The sequence below is a fragment of the Harpia harpyja genome, chromosome 8, assembly GCF_026419915.1.
Source record: "Harpia harpyja isolate bHarHar1 chromosome 8, bHarHar1 primary haplotype, whole genome shotgun sequence".
NCBI lineage: Eukaryota > Metazoa > Chordata > Aves > Accipitriformes > Accipitridae > Harpia > Harpia harpyja.
Window position 1 is genome coordinate 36,738,549 of NC_068947.1, and position 24,667 is coordinate 36,763,215.

The 24,667-nt window shown below is 43.3% G+C and overlaps 1 protein-coding gene across 1 annotated transcript in view; it reads right to left on the minus strand.

The window, feature by feature from the left end:
• PTGFRN (prostaglandin F2 receptor inhibitor) overlaps positions 1-24,667 on the minus strand; it is a 69,351-nt gene that overhangs the window by 21,289 nt on the left and 23,395 nt on the right. Inside the window, exons 2-5 of the mRNA XM_052794752.1 lie at positions 16,362-16,727; positions 15,088-15,507; positions 11,215-11,598; positions 5,756-6,181 (exon numbers count right to left, since the gene is read on the minus strand). Of these exons, the coding sequence (XP_052650712.1) occupies positions 5,756-6,181; positions 11,215-11,598; positions 15,088-15,507; positions 16,362-16,727 (1,596 nt within the window). The remainder of the gene's footprint in view (positions 1-5,755; positions 6,182-11,214; positions 11,599-15,087; positions 15,508-16,361; positions 16,728-24,667) is intronic.

Sequence of the window (24,667 nt, forward strand, 5' to 3'; positions counted from 1 at the left end):
TTATGCCCTCCCCACAAGAGCAACAAGATACTTGTCAAGATTACATTTTGCAGTGTTTTGCCTTCAAGCAGCAGTTTTCACAATGAGTAAACACAGCCCACAAGATGAGAAACCCGGTATGACAACTTTAAATCAGTACTGTATAAAGCAGATCACAGTACAAAGCTATATAAAGAAACAGCAGGAGTGGCAAAGGCTGAGCTGCTTCTAGTGGTCCAGCTGAGCACAGAATTACTTGATACTCCACACCAAACCCCCCTCACGCTTCCACCCACTAAGCAAGTGGGAATACAAGAGTTGCACATTTAAGCACTCAGGGTACAATCACAATTGAAATTGCAGGCACAGAGTCATTCTCCGCTCCCTTGTGAGAGAGCTCATCATTCATCCGATTCTAGACTTCAAATCCATTTTTTCTTCATTCTGTGTCCATGAGATTCTGGTATCACCTTCTTCATAAGGTTGCAGCATTTAGGAGCCCAGCACAGATTAAGCTTGCCACATGTTTTAGGAATATAGCAGACAGTTATATTTTGCCCCCAAAGCAGAAGCACAAACAGCTAGCCATACTTTTCTGCCACATACTGCTGCTTTCTAGGCCTTATGAGGTGGCTCTGGGCAAAAATCCCTCCTGATGCAAATGTTCTTTATGTTGTCGATCTTCACGTCAGAGGACTGGGTCCACCGAAAAAGAAATCTTGCATTTGGTCTATCATACATGTGCTTAACACATACCTTCAGGTGATCAGAGCAGTACAGATGTAGCTGAGAATAGACAACTCTCCCTACTATCTGGGCTCCAAGTGCCTTACTTCAACTATTCCCTGAGCCACAGGTCAGGCAGCCGTACACAGGGGAATGTCTTGTCCCCTGCAAGTACAGAGTAAACTCTGTTCCTAGACATCCTTTCATGACTTTCCATTTGAGGGCAGTAGAAAATGCTGCTTTTACCAATTATTTTTGCTAAAGAAAAAGGACAAAGAAGTGGTGGTAGCACGGGACAGCAGCAGAAATGCCATCCGTAGAGTTTGTGGAAGAGAACATCTGAGGCTCAGAGATGCAGCTGGAGAACAGTGGCAGAATTCAAAAGGGTTACAAATTAGGATGCTGAACAGAGAACAGGAGATACATTCTTATGAAAGTCCCTTCAAAGGATTTTTCTGCCTTTTAAAAACCCAAAGCTCCTTAGGTTGGATGAATACAGAAGGCAGAGGCACCTCCTCTTATGCGAGACCATAAGAAATGCAGACCAGAATAGAGAAGGGGACACAAAACCCAGCATATACAGGTGCTGAATGTTTCTTGTTGCAAGAAAGTCAAAAAAGATCAAAGGAACGTTTCTGAATCTGCAATAATATTAGAGACCTGCATATGTAGTAAAGCAAAACAAACAAACAAAAGCCCCATATTCTATCAACTAGAAAAGTCTGGATCACCATTCTTAACAGTACAGTTCGGTGCCAAAATTGTTCTCCTTCAGTAGCAGCAGATGAAATGTAATTAGCACTCCATCACCCCCACCTAGAAAAGCATGTAGTTGTCTCTGTGTGTAACAGCACACGTTATGAGAAAGAGGAGAGACCAAAGATTTGGCACTTAGGTTAGAAATAACAGTAATCTGCCAGGAAAGTGTCTTCATGTTTCCTGTGTTAACAGGAACTACTCATCAGATCTTATAGCATAAGATAGGCCCGAGAGGTCAAAGAATATTTTCTTCCAAGAGCTACAGCTCTGTAGCTCTTCTTATTCCTAATCTTCTGAGAATTGCCAAGGAAGCAATGTCTAGGTCCTGACCGCTACTCCGTACGCTTGCCCCTCCGCACACATGCCTACAATCCCATGCAGAGTCTCATCTCCTTCTTGTAAAGCTCCATGAATGAAAAGCACGATAAAACACACCCTGGTCAGTCACATACAGGAGGCTGCAATCTGCAGAGTTTATGTTGGAAAGTGGTAGGGGAAGAGATCCTAAGTAAACCATACTCAAGGCTTATAAGCATTTTGGGCGCCACTCCAAGACAGAGGGCTAGCAGCAGAAGAAATCCTAGCTAAATGATTCAGATAAAATTTGAGTAATAAACTGTACTTTGGAGCCTGGCAGTGCATGCTTCTGCCTTCCATCACTGGCCAGTCCAAGTGGTTAAGCCACACCATAATTCTCCTGTTGCTCTCTACCACAAAGTACGTGCTCAGCTTCAAGAGTACTTCGTGGGTAGTGACCAAAAAGCGTTTTCACCTCATCTAAGCCAGTCGAATTGCTAGAGAAGCCTAACACCTACAAGGGCAAGAAGCCTTCAGGAAACAGCAAACACTTTCCCTGCACTCCACTGACTCCGGTTGGAAAAGCAGCACAATGGCCACAGCTAACAGTAACCTCAGAGCCTAACGCCTTGTCAGCAGCCTCCAGTAACGTCATCTCAATATTCATAAAGGCTCCTTCATCCCCCAGCGCACTAGCTAGATTGCAAGTACAGGGAATGCAACAGACATTAAGGTAATGACAGCTTTGCCTTCATAGGAGAAGGAGGCTACACAACACCCTGAGGTACAATTGTAGGCCCAGCAGGTCTGATACCAAGAGCTCTGAAAATACAGCAGGCACACTAAGGCCTGCACCACAGCCTGATACGTGTACATACAACGCAACGGCTCTCCCCACTGCTGCACACACACAGTCCTCACTGGCCGGCTCCCCGGCCGAGCAAACAGCATAAACGCTTCACCCTCACGCAGCAACGGGCGCGAGGAGCCCAGCCACCCCCGACTGGGGCTTGTACACCTAACTTAATGCACTTTCTTATTCCTACACCCGAACTGGCACATACACCTTGGTGCCATGGGTATGGGAATTTCTTTGTTCAAGAGGAACTGCATGTCTATACTATGCAGTGTCTATTATATACCAGCAATAGTAAAGAAAAGTGGGTGGCAGAAATATCACCTGTTCTCTATGCGCAGGACTTCCTGAAAGATTAAGATGCCCTTGCTCCCAATTAAATGTAATGGGAGGGCCTCAGAAAGCATTTAGGACAAGTAACATTATGTTAAATACAATTATTCTGCAAATTAAAGACAGAAGTATTAACAGAACCTCAAATACTAGTACCCTTGGGATTTGGAATTTCAATTAAAAGATAATGTTCTCTTTTTCAAAGACTTCCATGCAGATCCAAAGTTGACAACACTGGTTTAAGAAACAAACGCCAATGCTGCATTCCACTGCAAACAGCAACTGTGCTCCAAATATAGGCAGTACTCACACTCAAATTAATAAATAAAATTATCTTTCAAACTATTAAACTTTTTTCTGGGTTGAAAATCATCCGCAGAGCCAGTCAAAAAAGGTTTTCTCCCTTCCTTTACCCCTTTTTACTGATTGGCATTTGTACTCTAAATAAGCAAAAAAATAACAATATAATTTATGCTTTTCATTTTTGAGGTGAGGTACAAGATGCTTTCTTTGTCACCTTGGCAGGAGAGAGGGTAGAAAAAAGAGGGGAAGAAACAAATCGGGCAGACCATGTCAAAAACAACAGTGATCTATGATAGCAATTGGCTGTATTTGCAAAGCTGAGCATGCAGAAAGACATGAGCATTATTGGTCCCAACAGAACAAAATAGGAAAAGATGATAAAAACCTCAAGTTAAAATGGGCAAACATACAACTTATTATACAACACACACACAAAAAGGACTTTGACATCTTCACATGATGTTTACATTTCGACCAAAGGCTTTCCTATCCTGAACACCCCTCTGTGCTGACTGACCCACAGACACAACAAAAAGCCATTTCTCCTTTCTCAAAAACTCAGGACAACCTTTTCCAAAGTGGGATTTCTCCAAAGTCCTCCTCCCCAAGCACCGCTCTGAAGTTAACACAGATGATGCAAGTAATGAAATAGTTGGAAGAAAAGCCTCATGTAGGCACAAGCTATCCAAGGAAGAGGCAAATTTCTGTTCTCTCCTTAGGCAAACACGTGGGAGCTTGGCTGCTCGGTTTTATAAGCGCTGGGAGCAGTTAGGGACTCAAATCACCAGAGATACTTGTCAAAACAACAGTCAGAGAGCAGAGGCAGCGGCAGATTAACTCCTTCATAGTTGCTGGCTACAGCACCGGGCTCACAGCCGACTCTGGAGCTCGCATGAACAGAATATAGCAGAGGACAGGGCACACAGAGAAAGGCATCTGGGGCTAGACTGCTGCAAGAGCGTGCGGGGGGTGCACGAGGGTGGAAGGGAAGAAGGGGAAATCAAACCTGTATATTGCACGCCATATATACATATAACTTGCTTTTTCAGGAGGAGGAGGTGTTTGTAGGAGAGCTCACTTTCACATCATAAATCTCCCAACTGCAAGTTTTGCCAACAAAATATACTTTTCAGCATGGGGACTATAATATTTACATTTGTATTGCAAAATTAGCAGAGTTTTTGGAATAAATCCAGAAACAAGGGAATGTTCACACCTGTCACAGTTTGTTTTCCCTCAGAAATGTCAACACAGGCTGAGACTTTTCAACTCCAGCTGGTCTCTCGAGCTGCTCTGAAGGCAATGAGCCATTACACATGCATGCACATACACACACACACACACTCCGTGTTGTGGCATAACAACTGAACTAATTGTTACCAGCATTCAGCATTAACAAGAGATCTCATTCCTGCTGGAGAAGTCTGCTTCAGTGAAAAAAATGACCTTTTCGTGGACCACGCTTGTGCTGGGGATGAAGGGAGTACTGAGCAAGCAGCCCACTGTTTTTCTCTCCACTGAAGCAGAATCACAGCAGAAGCTCTCCAATTCACTGTTTAGGGATTATCCCCAAACAACTTTAAACTGATTTCAAAGTACTTGTCTCTGAAATACAGTTCGCTGCCTGAGCTAGACTGTTAAACAAATCTATCAGGGTAAATGCAGCTTAGCTAAGCACAGACTTTTGCCAAAGACATGACGTCCTAGGTTATTCTATTCCTTCTGTCCCTATCCAACAGGCCCTCTTGCATGACCTCACACCTAACCTCACACAGTATCACTCTACAGGACATCCAGGATACATACACCCATTTTAAACCAGTGTTAAGCGATTCAGGTAACTCTATCGAGCTTTGAAGAAATGCTCCCAGAGTCAGTTTAAATACTGACCAGAGCTAGTACACTTCTGCCTAAAAAAGGTCCAGATCCAAGCAAATCACTGAATGAATTTGCTCTGCCACCCACTTCTTTTTGGATACTCTGGTACTACTATGCCCATGAACTTCCTCAGAAGTGCCTTCTAAACATGGGCTTGTAGGAGAACAAAAAAAGGCCTCTCAAACTGGCAGACAGAGAAGACTTGAAGTGAGTGACACTCCTCTTTTCACCTCAAGACAACCCTGTTGTTAGCAGCAACATGCATCCTAGAGAGACCAAAATACTCAGAGTCATGAAAGGGGGCAATGACCCCAGCATCACTGCTGGATGCCACGCCTGCCACAATGACAGCCCAGCTCCTGGAAGTCTCAACGCAGTTTGATTGACGTATCTCTGCTTTGCACTTTCACTCTGAACTGTTGCATAAACTGGTGAGTGGTGTTAAGTAGTTACGTCCCTCGACAAATAAGAGGCCTTTACACAAGGTAGTAGTGTTTTTTCCTCTTCATAACACAGAACCCCATTTCCAAAGCCCAATAGCAGGCTTTCTGGCTGATGGGCCTACTCAAGAGAAAACTATCTCAGCTATCCATGTCTTTCAGCAAACAGGTGCAAGGTTCCTACCTTGTGTAGCCCAGAAAATGCTGACAGATGGAGAAGTCACATCTTTGCTCTTTACCCAGCTGTTGTTGCGGTGCCTATTCCACGCAGAGATGACACAGAAATAATCACCTCTGTCACTTTCTGAAGTCCACTGGATTCGTAAACTGAAAATGTCAGCAGTCTTTTTAGAGAAGATTATTTCCCCATTCTGAGTCCGCTCTCTGCTCCTGTCCCCAAGCAGCAGAGTCCAGTCTGCATCCATTGTGGCCAGGAGTTCCTCCGTCACCACATCGTCGCTGCGCAGACGCTGCCTGTAGTACCAGGAAACTGTGAAGCGGATGTTTGCTTCGGTGTCTTGTGCATTTGTGATCCTGCAATTGAGCTCTGTGGGGTCATCTGAAAACTTAGGTGTTTTAGAGGCATTCAGGAACACCTCATAGTCTGGTTCTGCAGAAGAGGAAACCCAGAAGAAAGAGGTTAGAAGCTACAAGCAGAAGGGAGAAAGTACCAGAGCTTATCAAGACATACTGCTAACTTCTAACATCCAGTCTGTGAAAGCACCTGAGCTAGAAGCCAAGTGCCAGAATATGCATTTTTCTTACAAGACCCGGGGACTGGGAACTTGGACTTCAGCTCTCAGACTCGCACCAGTCTGACACAAGTACCCCTAAGCCTGCATTTCCAAACAAGATCTTCGGTTTCGTATGTCTAGTCAGACCATTTCACAAAAATCAGCACCAAGAGATCTTGTCGAGCAAAATCATTCCCTTCTTTGGGCTTGGCCCCAAGAACCCACCCTGTGGGTTCAGTTTCAGCCCAGCCAGTCACCTTTTGCACCTGTTCAAGTGTCCAGTGCAGCCTGCAGCAACAGGAGACTCATTATTCTCTAGCTTTGGACTGACCAGAGACATGCCGTTTCCCCAATTTCTCTCCAGGTTAAGAGGCCATTTCCCCTCCTGAAATGCCTTCTTTTCCACACTTAACCATCCCATCATGTCTCTACAATACAGATTAAGAATGTTAAAAACCAACCCAAAAAACAAACACCTCACCCACCCACTCACCAAAACCAGGGGGCACAGGTACCACCATTGGCACTGGCCACAGGCAGCACCAATAGCAGTGCACAGTAAATTTCAGCGGGCAGCATAATAAATACTAAGTAGGTTAAGAGTCAAAGATGCATAGATCAGAAGATCTTCACAGTCTGAATAAAGAAGCATGTGCTGTACAGCTATGAGGCTGGAATACCTCAAGCTTGAAAAGGAGTGCCTGAAATTCATGGGTTAAGAATGGGGCTGTTGTATTTAAAGCTGAAATAGCTGGCTGTCCAAAGCCTAACAGTGATAAGGCAGCCGCATGACTGTTTTCTCTCAGACTACAGAGATAGTAAAGAAAGATTACAGCAAGAACCTCACACCACAAAGGAAATACATATTTATTTACTAGTGTTAGAATATTTTACTGTCTTGCTGTCTACTATAATTCAGAAAAAAGACTAGCTTTCCAACTGTTCGGCCAATACTCATCACATGGCTTTTACACTGCAAGTGTATTCACTGCTCTATATTTATTTCTTGCTTTATGTTTTATTTGGCATTTTGCCCTCCTAGAAACAATTAACTGAAGCTATAATTGGGACAGAGAAGGCAATCCAAGGCTAAAACTTAGGCTTAGCTCATCAATGAGCCAAGATAATAAAGCATCTTAATAGAACTGCTGTGCAAACTGTGTGTGCACATGCACTTTTGGACTTCAGATGCATAGGATAAAAACAATTGTTATCAAGCAAGCTGGCTGCTGCTATGTCAGCTTGCAGAAAAGATCTCTCGCCATTAAGTGTTATGCATGCAGCATTCTTGCATCTAGCAAGAACAAAGGCATTAATACACACCAGACACTCAAGTATCTAATGATACTGATGTTGAGTTTCTGCAGTGTTAGGTAACACACAAGCATAAAAGTACTGTTTATGTAAGTCCATAGTACCTACTACCAGCAAACAGAAGTGCAGATTTCTGCACATTTTCAGGATAAGGCAAAATGAAAAGAAAATGCACGTAATTCCTCTGCTGCAACCGAGGCATACATTATTAATGGTGGCCAAAACCCACTTTTGGTATAAGACCCCATAGATCCTACAGCTACGCTACTCTTCCTGTCTCATTCACAAAAGACTAGTCTTCTCCAGGGCCTCATGATATATTGCTCACGCTCTGCAATTTTCTTATCATTCCCCCTCCCCTCCCCCCCCCCGCCCCCCCCAAAAAGAAGGCATTCAAGACCAAGTAATATTTTCACAGCAACAAAGACTATGAAAGCAGAAATTCTTCTCTAGACAGGAACACAAGAAGTAAAAAGCTGCAAGAAATTCGAGTTCTTAGAAAATCACTTCAGGTTTGATTTATTTGTGGGCAGGGGAAGGACCTCTAAGAAGAGAGTTTTGGCTTTGACAGCACCACTCCAGATAGGCGCTTCACCCTGACAGACATTCAAACAGAGGACTTAGAAAGAATAAAAGGCTGGCTGGATAAACCTCATTCCTCCACTCTGTCAGCTGTCAAAGAACAGCCTCACTGACAGTTCAATGACTTAATACTCCAGCAGCTCTTAACTTCCATTAAGGAGGAGGAGTTGATGAATTCTGGATGCAGTTGAAAACCTCGAATGCTGAAAATTTATTCTACTTTCCCTTGCCCTAACAACGAAGCATCTGCTGAGGAGCAGATTTTATTCTCTCCTGTTCCCAAATAATGCCAAATTGGAATGGAAAGAGTAAGAAATAGTCCTACAGGTATGACCCGTACAAGAGAGTACATGAGCATGCAGTGCACCTGTACACGCATGAACATGTGTGCGTGCATGCACATGCACACAAGTGGGGGAAGGAGGGAATACTCACAAGTTGAATATGCAATTTGAATGGCTGAATGAGGACAGGAAATTAAGACATTCATCACTTGCACACTTCTAGCACACATTGCAAGTATACTTGGAAACGGCCATGGCTCAATTGCTCTGTACAATGCTAAAATGCAAAATTTAAAGTCATTGTTGCTGGGATTCAACCTTGTGACACAGCTATTTATTTCTGAAAACCAGGCTTCAGAGTAGGCTCTCTATATGCTGGCCCTCATTCAGTACTTTTATGTTGGAGGAGCTCTGCCTTTGTAACTGCACAGTACCACCAGTTTCTGATAACAAGAGGCTCTGAATAGGTACATTGAGAGGGTTTAGGCCTGGATACTTGCATCCAGTCAAAGCTGGTGTCCCAGTTTCAGCTGGGATAGAGTTAATTTTCTTCCTAGTAGCTGGTATAGTGTCATGTTCTGGATTTAGGATGAGAAGAATGTTGATAACACACTGATGTTTTCAGTTGTTGCTAAGGAGTGTTTAGACTAAAATCAAGGATTTTTCAGCTCCTCATGCCCAGCCAGCAAGAAGGCTGGAGGGGCACAAGAAGTTGGGAGGGGACACAGCCAGGACAGCTGACCCAAACTGGCCAAAGGAGTATTCCAGACCATGTGACATCATGGCCAGTATATGAACTGGGGGGAGTTGGCAGGGCAGGGGGGAGAATCGCAGCCTGGGAACTAACTGGGCATCGGTCGGCAAGTGGTGAGCAATTGCATTCTGCATCACTTGTTTTGTATATTCCAATCCTAGTATTATTATTATTATTATTATTTTCATTTTATTATTATTGTTGTTGTTGTTATTATTTTCTTCCTTTCCGTCCTATTTAACTGTTCTTATCTCAACCCACAAGTTTTTCTTTTTTTTTTTTTTCCCTCCAATTCTCTCCCCCATCCCACTAGGTGGGGGAAAGTGAGTGAGCAGCTGCATGGTGCTTAGTTGCTAGCTGGTGTTAAACCACAACAGCTGCTAACAAACACCAAGTACTACAGCTCTGCCAGTTCTCCCCCAGCTCACATCTAGGTTCATTCATGCTTCCAACATAACTACTACTTTGTGAATTTTAGCAAGTGCAGATACCTTACCTACAGCATCCTGCAACACAATCCCAAGTTTCATTGCTTCTAAATTGAAGCTATTCACTCCCCAAGATTAAACTAGGAGACAGGATGGGTAGGCTGACATATCTAGACCTATCCCTAAAACGACAGGCTTTTTAGAAGTTCTGCTGGAGTTTCATTTTTAGTATTTCTCCCAGTTAACTTCACTTCTAAGGATATTTGCATAAAGAGAGATCTCCAAAGCTTAAGACTTCAGCTGGGATAATGCAAAGGAAAAGCTTTACAATCCACAGCATGCATATGAGACAGTGGATCTCCAAAACAGATTTGTCTTGGGAAAGGGGTGTAGGGAAAGATACTGTCAGCCTGCTCTTGTAGGCCAGGTAGATCAGATAAGCCTGTTGAATCTCTTACCTATGGCTTCTGCTCCTCATTCAGTCAACAAGTCTTAAATGAACAACTGTTAAACACAGCTGCTTCTAACTAGCCCCTTGCAAAAAAATGTGGACATTGACAGTATTAGAGCTGTAAGAAAGGAAAACCACCAAGAACAACTGGGGGATAAAGGAAGGAGAGAATAAAGAGATCATCAAGTTTCTGTTTAAGTAGATTCCCCCCCCCCACTGGTGAATTAAAAGAACTTGCTGCAGAAATGCTGAAGTAACATATGGAAGCCATAACTTCAAGTGCACAAATAATCCTTTGCTTGTCCAAAAGGCTAAAAATCCACTCATATCTAGGACTGAATGATGAAAAATGCACCACATTAAGTAGGATGTTAAATATTGCAGGAAAATCTTTTAGTGACCACTATGCTAATCAACACTGCTAGCATTAAGTTAGCCACAAGCCAAGTGTCTCTCAGTCACACTACTCAACAGCTATGTGACATGGTCTCATAAAATGGACTTGTGTGTTGAGGGAGGAGAATAAAGCAGTATAAAGTCATCTTCCATTCTAAATCCATTAGTAGGATGTGGTCTCTCTCTAGTGATTAAAACAACAAAACAAAAACCCAACAACATTGAAAGCTATGAAAGTTCATTATGAAGTTTCCATTATAAATAATTTTTATGGTATATGATTCAAAAATCAGGGGAAGCATCTGATATCACTGTGTTCAGAGCTCAGAAAGAATGCCTGTTGCTGGATCAGAGCCCTGCTAATGGTACGAGGGAGGTGAAAGGGGACAACATGAGAACAGGGGCAGCTTCAGCACCTAGGAAAAAAGGCAGGCTTTTAAGTTCTATTTCCCAGTTACAGACTGTTCAATGACATCAGAGAGTGGCGTGTATGGGTGGGACCCTATAATATACAAACGCAAAACTCTATAGCATAGATCAGTATTTTTATATGCGAGAGAGATACCCTACATACAGATGATAGATGCAAACGAGAGAGAAACTTGCACAGAAGAGATTCTGCAAGGTCCTCTCCCTTTTCTGATGGGACCAAGGAATGAGTGGTACATTACCCATGAAGTCTGAAAGCAGAATCACTCACCTAACACTGTCACCACCACACTGACTGGTGCAGATGTCCTCTCCACCACCTTTTGCCAGCTCCCGTTGTGCAGTGGTACCCAGACAGCTGCTTGGCAGAAGTAGTAGCCAGAGTCTTCCACATCCACCTCACGCACCAACAGGCGATACGAGTTCCTATCTACATGGCTCAGGCTGATGAGAGTTGAATCACTGACAACAGAATCACGGTCCACGCTCAGCAAAACCTGAGCATCTGACAAAGTATCATCAGGTGACGCAGAAAAATACCATAGCACCTCAGCTTGGAAAATACCACTCCTGTCTGTTGTGATGTTGCATATAAGATCCAGGGAGCCTCTTTCGGTCACAGACACATTGCTTGTTGAGATGACCACATCTAGAGCTTAGAAATGAAGAGACAAAAATTCAAACAAAAAAAAATTTATTTTTTTTTTTTTAAAGACTCCACTGCAAGTTATCTAGGACTTCACATTCTATTGCAGAAACTTCTGAAGTAGCTCAGTAGCCCTACCTTCAAATGCCTATTGGATATTGAACTGCATGATCTATTACAAGGGTAGTTCACATTATCAGTCAAGCAAGGGATGCATGATGAGAGAGGGGGGAGGAAGGGAGGGAGAACAGGGGTGTTATAACTCAACAGCAACTGGTCCATGAAGGCTTTGTCCCAATCACAGACCACATGTCACCTTCACACAGCAGGAAAATGTGTACAGGATTTTCCATCCTCACAGGAAGGTCACTGTTTTGGGACTACCTCTCAGAAGAGAAAGTGTCCACTGAAATCAGGGAGAACTACATTAGAACTCAACTTGGTTTCTGCTGAAATGGTTTTGAACTCCTCTAACAGAGCAGATTTAGATGAGAAGCAGCTATGGCCACGTGTTGGAGTCCTGACTGACCTCAGGTGTGTTGAAGAAACATGAAACAGAAGCAAAAAGAAGGCAGCAATAACTCCTTATACTGCTGACTCCTCCACTTACTGTTCTGACCAATGCACACTGGGGACTTTAAAGCAATGCCAATAGCCACTTAAAACACATTTAACAAACTCTTCCACTGACCAGTAAGTATTTTTAAGATCCATAGCACATATGGTCATAGCCAGCATTCAAACAGGACCTTCTGCATTCTGTAGGTTACCAGCCTGGCCACAGCTTTGTTAAAAGAAAGCCATGGGCTGAAAGTGTCAAGACCAGGAGTAGAAAAGCTTGCCTTAGTTACTGGTGAGAGGTAAACCGGGGGTGCTCTGTGTGTTGTTTGTAAACCTCAGTGCAAGTCATTCACCAAGTTACCTGGCCACCACATGTCTTCACTTGCTCACTCCCTCATTCTACATTGCCTAAGGATTAGGTTTGTATCTCAGTGCAGCACCGTTCCCACAGTGGGTATTGCAGCTGCTCTTGAAGCCTCAACTGAGGCCAGTAGACAGGGCTGCTACAACAGTGGCTCTTCTCAGCAGATCTACAACCAAGACCATGAGCAAGAATACATATTCCTGCCTTAAACAGGCAGCTATGTCTCTGGTGCAGATCAGTGATTTCTATGTAAAACCATGTTCTACTATATAATAGGTACCCATGTGTAAAAGCTTTCTAGGATTACCATCAGGAATGAGAGACAACATATAAGGGCCAGAGCCAAACTGAACAGCCACAACTATTGCCAATAAAACCAAGCAATATTCATCTCACCACTCACCACCTCATAGCACAGAGCAGTCAAACTGAACAGAGGGTAGCAAGCCCCAGCCAAGTGGTAAAGCAAAGTCCACTGTCTGATGAATATCTCATTGGAACTTCCCTCACTGTCTTATTAGGAGATTGGAATCAGTACGAAAGGCTAGTTAATTTCACAGACTAATAGCAGAATACAAAATAAGACTCATCTGCAAGGTTAAGAGCAGCATTTCTCCAAGGAACACTTCTGTCTTCATGAAATAGTGACAGGCATTCAGAATCTGGCAGCATATGCATACAGAGGGACTCGTAAGAGAGTTTACCCATATGTATAGCCTCAATGCTCCTTTTTGGTTACAGACATGTCTGAAGGCCTCACTTAGGGTTATATCCCTGTTGTGCAAGGCACTGTTAAAAAAAGACATAGAAGAACAAAGTTGGGCCCAAAGATGTCATGATATTAGGAGATGAAAGTGATGGGCAAGCAGCTAGAAGAGCAACAACAGAAAAAAACCCACACAGTTACGCAAGTAACCTGTGCATGACTTTTTGCATTAGATATGTTAATTCATCTTGTGTTTTTTAGTTGGGTGGTTGTTTTTTTTTTTTTTTTATTTTGTTTCTACAGATTCAACCCCACAGTTCACAGCAGGTGAGAAATGAGGGAGGTGCAGCAACCAGGCATACCATTTACAACTCAAGTTCACTTTAACATGCAAGTGCAGAGGTTTCAAATGTCAGCACAGGGTGCTCTTCAAAGTCCTACTACAGAATGTGTGGGTAAAAATTTCCACAACATTTTGCTGGAGAATAACCTATCCCATTTAGCATAACTTTTAAAAAAAGCCTTCACACCCCTGACAAAGTGCCAGTGCTGCCAATGACTGAGCTAAAAATGAAGGCAAAAACCCCCTAAACAAAAAACAAACAAAAAACCCACAAACCAACAAAACCACACACCCAAACCACATTAAAAAACTGCACTACTACTGGTCCTGGCCATCTTCACCCTGTTTTAAGCCACTGATTAAACCCCACCTACTTAAACCAAACTCTCCAAAAGTGCGACAAAATAGAAAATTACAGCTCTTAATTAAGCAAGCCCTGCCTCAGCAGAGAGTACCGGCAAGCTTTACTGTGTAACAGACACCCTGAAAAAGAGGGGGCAGGTTGATCCTGTCAAATTTCACATGCTAAGTGCCACCAGGATACTAAAACTACATCCAAATGAGCTAGCCAAAAAACCTAGCAGTTCTCGTTTCTCCCTATAGTGATTAAAGGATTACAAAAATGAAAAGATACTCTCACTGTCTGAACACTTCTAAAATATTGTCATAATCTCACATTTCCAAGGGACCATCATTGCCTGTTTTTCCGCCTATTGAGTGACAGGATTCATCACCCCCTGTGTTCCCTCCTCCAACTAGCAGTGGTAACGCTAATGCAATTAAGTGCTCAGTGCATCTACTCCTGAAATCTATATGGACAGGGACATCTGGATATCCTCAGCACAGCACTATATGTATTTTTGTCTCCTTAGTCAAGCATGCAATGATGTGTTTAACAGAACCATTACTATCCTAGACCCCTGCCAACACGGTGGAGCAATCAGACCAGTGATCCAGTGTCAGTGATAAAAATCACTGGATAGTTTGTCCTGTTAAATTATCACTGCCTTCCTCCTTTCTTTTGATCTTTCTATGCTATTTTAATAAACCAAATACAGAAAAGCTTTACATCTGTCACTGAATCACAAGCCACTTTTACAGGGGAAGTGCAGCTGTTTAGTGCTATGGAATGACCCTATGTTAATGAGAGAGCAGAGGGAAGGTTTGGGGTGCTCAGGGGTTAAATACAGTGTTTATTTAAGAAATATAAAAACCAGAAACAATCTGAAGTGAACTAAGAATGAGATAAAAATCTAGGTCTAGGCATCTAAGAGGTTCCAGTCAATCTTTCCATGCCATTATCCATCCCCCTTCTCCCCAAAATAAAAGTTAGAAAAATTACACCAAGCATTTTCTATCAACTCAGATGTAAACAGGCCAGCTATCCAAACAGCAGTCTAGGTTCTCCTGGAATGTATCCTCATTTAGTTCACCTCACCCAATTTCTGCTGTCAAAGTATCACAGACTGGACACAGCACTGCTGTAGCTACGAGTTGTGACCCCAGCCCATCAGTTACACTCACCAGTCCGTTGGATTGCCACACTTGCTATCTCCACACTCTTCTCCTGAATCTTCTGCCATGAACTATCTGCCCCTCTCACCCACTCGCTCACAAGACACCTGTAGGCACCCCCATCCACCGACGAGGCCTGGGATACAGATAACCGATACGTGTCATTCGCTCCTGTGTCCAAGCGGATATCTCCATTACGATAGCGCTCTTCATAGCCAGGACCCGGATGGAATTTGCCTTCATGAGTCAAAGATAGGATGTCCCGCCAAGTCGATCCACCTTTGATCTGCCAAGTCACATGCAGGTGAGTGTGCTCTGGTGAGGTGGTAATTGCTGAGCAGCGCAACTTGAAGGAGTCACCCTCAGACAGCCTGAGAGACACTGAGGAACGTGCTTTTGAACCACTCACTGATAAACCATCAGAAATCACTATTTAAAAAAAAAAGACCAAAAGACACAAGCATCATAAAACAGAAGCAAGAAGAGAACACCCACACTGATCTGTTCAGATATGAGGCAGTGTAACTACCACAGAGCAACACATGGCCAGTCATGCCTTCTTCCACACATGAACATATCCCAGGAACAAGGAAATTCAGCTGAAAATCCATTAAAGGAAGTGCTCCACTTTAAACAAGCCAAGACAAGCATTCAAATTCATTTATCCTTCCCCTCGCTTCAGTTTCTCATCCAAACATCATCATTCTGACTATTCACATCCAGAATCATCTTGATTATCATGGGATTAAAACGTAAGACACTTGAAAAAATAGTCTCCCAAGTTATTACTGAAGAACCCTAAATGAGAGAGCAAAGCTAGGGCATGACTGCAGTATCAACATGCTAAAGGGGAAAGGGAAGATTACCTCCTTCACATAGAAAGAACCCTAAATGACACTATAAATAAGAGAAAGAAGACAGGCTGCGTTTTTTACCTGAAGTTAGTCTCTCTACCCAGAGTCTTAGGGACATTAAATATTTGCAGACATCTTCAGAAAACCCACTGCTTATTTTTCCCATTTTTAGCTACATATTTACTACACAGAAAAAAGGAAAGTGGTGTTTATAGTAAACAGCTTCTCTTTGCTTCTTCACCTCACTTGTCTTTGCTATCATACTTCCCAATTTTCAATTTTGCTTTAGGAGAATTAAACAGGAACAGGGAGAAGAAGAAAAAAAAAAATCACAATGCTTATAAGCAACAGAAATTCAACATTCTTAAGGGTACATCTATAATCAATACCAAGAACAAATTTAGAGCACACCTCACTCTTCAGAAATACCTTTCACTTGGACCTCTGCATCATAATTTCCCTGAACGGTGGCATCAGTGCTGGGCGTGGAGCATTTGTACCTCCCTTGGTCAGTTGGCTGGATGTTTCTTATCACAAGTTCCACAGCATCGTTGCTACTCCGTCTCAGTTTGATATCCCCGTGGCCCACACGTTTTTGGTACTCCTCAGAGGTGAATGTAGAATCCCAGGTACTCACTATCCGCACGAAGTCAGTCTGCCGGGAGAACTCCCAGTCAAAGTTCTGTTCACTGGGTCCATCGTAGTCACTAACGTTGCACGGAATCACCACCTCCGTGCCCATGACTCGAATAAGAGGACCTTTGGGCACCCTCACAACACGTCCTCTGCAGAAAGCTAGGCAGGAGAATAAAGAGAGAGAGAACACACAGTTAAAGGAATTACCAGGATAGACTTCAAAAAAAAAAAAAAAAAAAAAAAAAAAAAAAGGAAAGAAAGAGAGTAAGGTTGGGCTCCCTACTCTGCAGAAAGCTACAACTTTCCCATTAACATTTAATCTCACTGGAGCAGGAGCCCCTAAACACACCATTTTTAGTGTGGGCAATCTTTGTTTCATTGCTTATTTAGTAACACATGAGGGAGCAAAACACTGAGGGAGAGAGAATTGTAAGGGGGGGGGGGGGGAAGGACAGAACTAGCCATAGATCCAATGGGTAGCAGTTTCTCTGCTACAAGCCAAGTGCTATGTAGGACACTTGAACAACATTAATAAGTGGTTTTCATTACTACAGTGAGGGCATAATCTAACCAGGAATTTTTATAAGTCTGCTGCTGACATCAGTAGAGGGTTCGAAGTAGGAAACTAACTCTCCCCTAGCTTGAGGGCCATAAGAATGGTAAGTTGACATTCTCCAAAAATGAGCATAGTCACTTCTGCCCTAAAGGGTCATGGCTTCTCTAACACAGGTGAGCTTCCTTGCCTTCCTAATTGATTTAAAAGGAAGAACTGATTTCAACAGACACAGCTTGCTTGAACAGATTCTGCAACCATACCTGTTTCTAGCACACATTTCCTCTTTGGTGGAAGTCCCAGAACACGGGAACATGAGCAGAGAAGGCTCCCTCCAGAGCAGAGGAACACACAGTGTTCAGAGCGTGTTTTCTAGGACTGTCTCACTAGAAGGATAGAACGACAACAGCAGTTCTCTGCAGAAGGCTGGCAAAGCAGTATGTTATGCTCCAGGCAAAAGTGTGAACCGCTTAAACCAGCCAGAGGACCTGGCAAAGATGCAGTAGAAGACTTTTCTGGTTGATTTGGCTCCGTAGCCGAAAAAATAACCTCAGCAGCTGCACATGGATTTTGGCAGGTTCTTACTTCCCAGAAGAGCAAACTGCTTTGATTCATAGTTCCAACCAGAGAAATCTTTTCTGAAAAGAGAGGGGTACTACCTAAACTCCATCTCCAAACATGAACTGCCTACTGCATCCCACCAGCTCCATATCCATAGCAAAATATTTTAGCAACCAGGTAGAACAGGAGAAGCCAGAACACTTAATGACAGATCTTGCTAAAACCAAGTAGATAGCCATAACAACATCAAAAGCAGCTGAACCAAAAGGTTGATCTGAGATACCAGAGACAAAGCCAAATTTAAACAAACAACCCCCCAACACACACAGTCCAGCAACCCACAACTGCTCTAATTCACCAGCTACATTGGGAAAGCAACCAGCTAGTGACATGAACACCCATATACTTGCTGAGCCTTCCCCTCCTATCACTCTGCATGTCTTCTTGCTGTAGATTAAGATCCCACTCACTGGCTCAGAACCATCATGCCAATAGGTATCCACGTGTGGGGAAAGAAGTTAAGTGTCATGGAGAGAAACCACCCACTGGGGAACCTTTTATAAAGTGCAGCTTGTCCCCTCCAGAGCAGTGTGGAGGGGGATGTGTTAAAGAATCAAGATTTCTGTGGGCATTTAAAAACTACACAAGCAGCTGTACACACTGAGCATAACTACAAGAGAAAAAGCACATTTTTATCCCCAGTTACAGTTCAGCAAACAGTTGAACCAAGGACTGACACTGTCTTTACCTCCCCAGTTCATCACTCCTAGCGTGCTCTTTGCTTTGCAGGCTGTTCACGTGTACAGGCTCAGTCATAATAGTCCAGTTTCCTCATTGCCATGACATTCTGTATGCAACATTAGTACTTCATTAAACTTATTTGTAATGCAGACTGGGGTTAATCTCTTACCCCTTATATCCCTCCCAGAAGATGGTTATTATGTACCTGATCAAGTGATTGACTAGTCCTAATAAGGAAGCTGGACTTCTGTGCACCACTCACATGTGAACCAGAGAGAAAAACCTCCACTGCCAATGTATTGTTCCACAACCAGATGTGTTTAAGGACACCTCTCTAAACACAAGCACCATATAGTAATATCATTGATACAGAAAAATAACCAAGAAGAAATAAAGAAGGCTACAGGGCTCGATATATTTCCTCACTAGGTCTTAAGTTGCAGCCCCATTCAATCCTTCAACTTATCCTCTTACAGAAAGCGACAACAGCAGCAGGTAAGCTTTAAAGCACTGCCTGACAGCCAAACCAGCTTCCAGCAGACCACTCTGAGAAGTCAGCTCAGGATCCTGACTGAGGGCACTCCTCAAAAGCTGACGTCTCTCTAGAAAATACTCTCCTGTGACACTAAAACAAGCAGACAATGCTGTTCTGCATGTGTCTTCAGCTGTAGACTCACATACTGTGCACTGTACTAATCCAATCTAGAGGTGACAAAGGCATGACTAATGTGGCAAAGGCTGCACATTTGTGTTTGAGATTAGCACCGACAGCTCGGTTTCTCTTCTTCCAAGGTCACTAAAGACCCTTTGACACTAAATGAAGGTAGGGGGTGATTAGCACCTTTGTAAGAGAAGGCAGGCCAAAGGGAAAGATAGGGGCACAGCGACTCCTCAACAGATCTCTTCAGAGTCCCTACCCTATTGCTGTAAAGCAATGACTATCCCCCTCCTCACAGCACAGTCCCACAAGGGATTCCAGTTTAACACAAACTTAGAAGGAGGGCAGTGGAACAGGCTGCAGGAGAGAATAGGGACAGCCTGTAACAGTTATAATTTTATAATTTACAAACGATAACATTTGTTACTGCTAAGATAAATTAGGATTCTCATAAGGCAGGAACACACAGAGACAGCATCACAAGATAAGAGAATGAGAACTTACTGCAGAGTATCTGCTGTGCCCTGCCCACAGGTAAGGAGGAGCATGCACAGGGCAGACACTCCAACAGTGAACTGCATTTCTAGGCGACCCAGGAGGCTCAGTATCTAGCAAGCTGTGAATTCAGGGCTCTGCCTTTTGTCCTGCAGCAGTCAACAGCAAGAGTATCCCTAAGCTACTAAACAAGGTGTTATGTTCTTTGCTGTGCATCAGGGATTAACATTTCATGTAATTGTAGCAGAAGGCACAGAGCTACAGACACTGATCTTGGCAAGAAGTAAGCTCAGTTTTACTCTGGCAGATAAAGGAGGAGCTTTTACAAATATTTTATTCTTGCAGTGCCCTGTGCTGCTCACATACACCCCCTCCATTCCCAGAACAATCAAAGTTCAGCTTTCATGACGTGAGAGCTTCATACTCTGTAAATTTCTTGGAAACATTTATTTTTCATGACACCTGGTATTTTTCACTGTTAATATAAGGTGACATGTTCTTAATGAATTCACTTGAATCCCATTTAACTGTAGCAACAGATGGATCAGGACAGAACAGTGTATACACCAGTGACAGAAAACAACAGAACTTTGACAATTCAGTATTTTTCAGTATCACCAAGACCACCAAAGATGTATATTTAGTAGGAACTCAATAACTGGCTCTGTATCATAAACTGCAATGCTGGACATCAAACCTGCCTGAGTACAAGATTAATTGCCTAAATACAAAACTTTATTTTTACAGAGTTACCAGACCACCAGATGAAACTGCAAGGAACTATTTTCCAAAACAAAAGGTAATGGAGCCCCTGTAAGGAGGCCAGCACACAAACACAAGGAATAGGACTTGTTCCTTGGGTTCATTAAACAGGTGACAGGACTACTGGTGCTTTTGCATGGCTGGGCCAGAAACACCCAAAAAGTAGGGCAACCACAGAGCCTTCATATGCCTGCTTGTCAAGCACTTGATTAGAGGATTCTCCCAAGGGACACAGGTAAAGTGTGGCTCAAGGTAGAATAATAAAGTGGGGCCTGCCATATTAATAATACACAGGCAAGATAACCCAGACATAGCCTAGGCAGTTTTGAGCTAGTGTTTGTTCCCTAACAATGGTCCCTGAAGTACTTAAATTAATTTGCCCCATCACCTAGATGCATCATCTCATTGCTATCATTAAAGGAAATCCTTTCGAAGAGGAGAACAAGGAAAGCAGATGAGGAAAGTCTTCTAGGAGCTTCATCTTCACACAGGTTTTGCATCTATGTATCACTTATTAAAGAACAAGATGAGAAGTAATCTGTGGAGTCACCCACAAGGCTGAGAAGGTATTATCATTGCAAAGAACACACTTCTGCTTCAGCTTACACAAGGTGCTTCCTCCAGCCTGCACTAGACAGCTCTATCTAATAAGAAAACATGTTCTCTTAGCAGCCCAGAGGAGGTCTACTCTCTATGTCCGCCAGCCAAAGGAAAATGCAATGTGACATGCAGTAGGAAGCCAATTAAAGCCAAAAAAGTAAGAGCTGAAGAATGAGTAAATTGGCTCAGACTAAGCACTTGAGCATCTGCAACAGAAAGACTTAGAACACACAGTCCAGCTCTTCCACCAAGGCAGTCACAGGAGACACAGCTACAACTTTGCTGATGCCTTTCATCTCAAAAGAGCTTTCCGAACAAAAGGTTGTTTCATTTGCCAACTAAACATTACCACATCTGGGAAGGAAATACAGCAGCCCTTTCAAATTCACAACAGTTTATGACAGGAAAAAAATACGGCAGCCAACTTTGCAAATGGTGGTAATGATTTTCTCTCCCTGAACTCCTCCACTTATTTTCAATCTAGACACCACTTTGCTGCAGCACTGTGTAAATAAGGGGGTTGAGCAGGGACAACCCTTCTTGTGCCACACTAGAGAATAAGAAATGGTTTCCCCACCATCAAAGCTGTGCATTCTGCCTCCTATTTCTAGCAAAATCCCAAGTTTCCCACTTCTGTACTGCCCTGCTTAACTAGTGTTTGTGATGCATGAAGCCATCTTAAAAAATTGAAAAAAAAAAAAAAAAAGAATTTATTTTTGCAATTTTTTTGTCCCACCAGAGAGACAAGTCCACACAAATCCTCTTCCTCTGTTTTGAAAGAGAGCTGATCAGGCTCCCGCTGGGAGGCATTCAGCGTCTTTCCCTAGTGAGCAGGCAGGTAAAGGGACAGACAGCATGCCACACATTCACAGGCTCTTCTCTGGGGAAGGAGAAACAAAGCATATCAGCATGGGAGAATATAATCCTTATCTCCAATCTTCCCCTTTTCCCCTTGCTTCTCCTCCCAGCTCCAATTATCATCAGGCAGCTACACATCAAGAATGTCATCTGGGAAAGAAAGAACAAGTTATAACAAACATGCCTACAATGTTTGAAAACCTTTCAATACTGTTAATGCAATTTTTTTTTTTAATATATAACATGATTTTCCTAGAAGTGGCACATCTATACAAACAGCATGTTGCTTTGGGATTTCCCCCCCTTTTTAAACGCAATCAATTAAATTTTCTATCCTACACTGTATATGTATGAGAAGAAAAGTCAGAGAGATTAAGCAGAATAAAAGGAACTTCTTTTAAGTACCAGAAATGCAGCTATCTATTGAAATTTCTTTACTGGTCTCGAAAAGAAAAAATCTAAAGAAGTGAGATCTCTTACCATTTCTACTTAACACAACAACATCATACTCTTCTTTCCAGTGCAGACAAACGCACAGTAGGGGTTGTGATCTATGCTAAATAAAGTGGTAGGCTCTTGCTACCCTTTCCAAATTACAAAATTTAGATCACCCTAATCAGCAGAAGCAACCTGCACCTTACAACCAGACAGCCTGCACAGGGAAGGAACAAGGGGCTCCTTTAAAAGAGACCAAATTTGATTCCTTATGTCAACGCTGTAATCACTATAAGAGCCTGGAATCTCCCTCAGAGATTCCTCCCTCCCGCAGAGCTCCCTCCATACCTTGCAAGCCAACAGGACTGTTACACGTCCCTGACTGCAATACTTCCTTCCTAAAAAAAGACTGATAGATTTTTATGGCTTGAAAGATCTGCAGCATATCATCTGAAGATACCAGAGAAGAGCAAATGAAAGAGTCCGTGAGAGAGACATTTACATTGTTCTTTCCCAGGCGGCTAGGATTCTTTTTTTAGATAATGTAGAGCTCTTATCAAAAGGAATTAGCCTGGGTGTAATTGCTTAAAACCCATTATCTCTATCAGGATGAAGAAACGCATACTGCATCTTAAGTGAAGCCTCAGAAATGCTATCAAACTGCAAGGCTGCTGGATTGCTCTAATCTCCATGCCATCTGAGGTATCTCAGAAAAGCCACATCTCCAGCACTGGGTGAAAAAGCAAGTACCTTCCCAGTTGGACTCCATCTATATCATGTGGATTAAGATTCACATGAAAGGATTAAAACAACATATATTGCAGCACAGTAATGACCTGCTGTCTTCCCCATTCACCCCCTCACCCACCACCCCCAAGAAAAGGGATTTCAAATGCACTTAAGCAAACCACAAGGCTTTCACTAGGACACAGTTCTTAGTCATCACAGAACCACAGAATGGTCTGGGTTGGAAGGGACCTTTAAAGATCATCTAGTTCCAAGCCCCTGGCATGGGCAGGGACATCTTCCACTAGATCAGGTTGCTCAAAGCTCCAGCCAACCTGACCTTGAACACTTCAAATGATGAGACATCCACGACGTCTCTGGGCAACCTGTTCCAGTGTCTCAGCACCCTCATACTAAAGAATTTCTTCCTGGTATCTAATCTAAATCTACCCTCTTTTAGTTTAAAACCATTGCCCCTTGTCACTACAGGCCCTGGTAAAAAGTCTCTGTCTGTCTTTCTTATAAGCCCCCTCTAAGTATTGGAAAGGCCACAATAAGGTCTCCCTTAAGTCTTCTCTTCTTTAGGCTGAACAACCCCAACTCTCTCAGCCCTTCCTCACAGGAGAGGTGTTCCAGCCCTGTTATTGTTTTCATGGCCCTTCTCTGGACCTACTCAAGCAGGTCCATGTCTTTCTTGTGCTGGTGGCCCCAGAGCTGAATGCAGTACTCCAGGTGGGGTCTCACGAGAACAGAAGGAAAGAATCGCCTCCCTCGACCTGCTGGCCAGGCTGTTTTTCATGCAGCCCAGCACACGGTTGGCTTTCTGGGCTGCAAGCACACGTTGCCAGCTCATGTCCAATTTTTCATCCACCAGTATCCCCAGTCCTTCTCTGCAGGGCTGCTCTCAATCCATTCATCCCCCAGCCTGTACTTATATTGAGGATTGCACCGACCCAGGTGCAGGACCTTGCACTTGGCTTTGTGGAACCTCATGAGGTTCGCGTAGGCCCACTCCTCAAGCCTGTCAGGGTCCCTCTGGATGGCATCCCTTCCCTCTAGTGAATCAGCTGCACCACTCAGCTTGGTGTTGCCCACAAATTTGCTGAGGGTGTACTCACTCCCACTATGTCATTAATGAAGATACCGAACAGTACCAGTCTTAATACAGACCCTTGAGGGACACCACTTGTTACTGATGTCCATTTGGACACTGAGCTGTTGACTGCAACTCTCTGGATGCAGCCATCCAACCAATTCCTTATCCATCAAATAGTCCATCCATCAAACCCCTATCTCTCCAATTCAGTGACAAGGATGTTGCGTGGGACTGCACCAAAGGCCTTACAGAAGTCAAGGTAGATGACACCAGTTGCTCTTTCCTTATCCACCAACGCAGTCACTCCACCATAGGCGGCCTTCTGATTAGTCAAGCAGTTAAATTATGCTATGGTGAATCTTTCCATTTCCAGGAGTCCTTCTGCATAGCTGTTAGATGTTTGCTGCCTAATATGGTTAGTTACCTAAGCTCTCTCTGTCATCAATGGAGAGAAGCTCTCTGAAAAACTTCTCTCCCACTGCTGTTTATGGTTAGAGCCTAGGGAGATGACCACCTGAACTCAGCAGAAAAATTAAATAGACTTTCCATGCTTCTCCCCCACCCCTTTTAAAAAACATTTTAAAAAGCCAACAACCCCAACCCCCCCCCAAAAC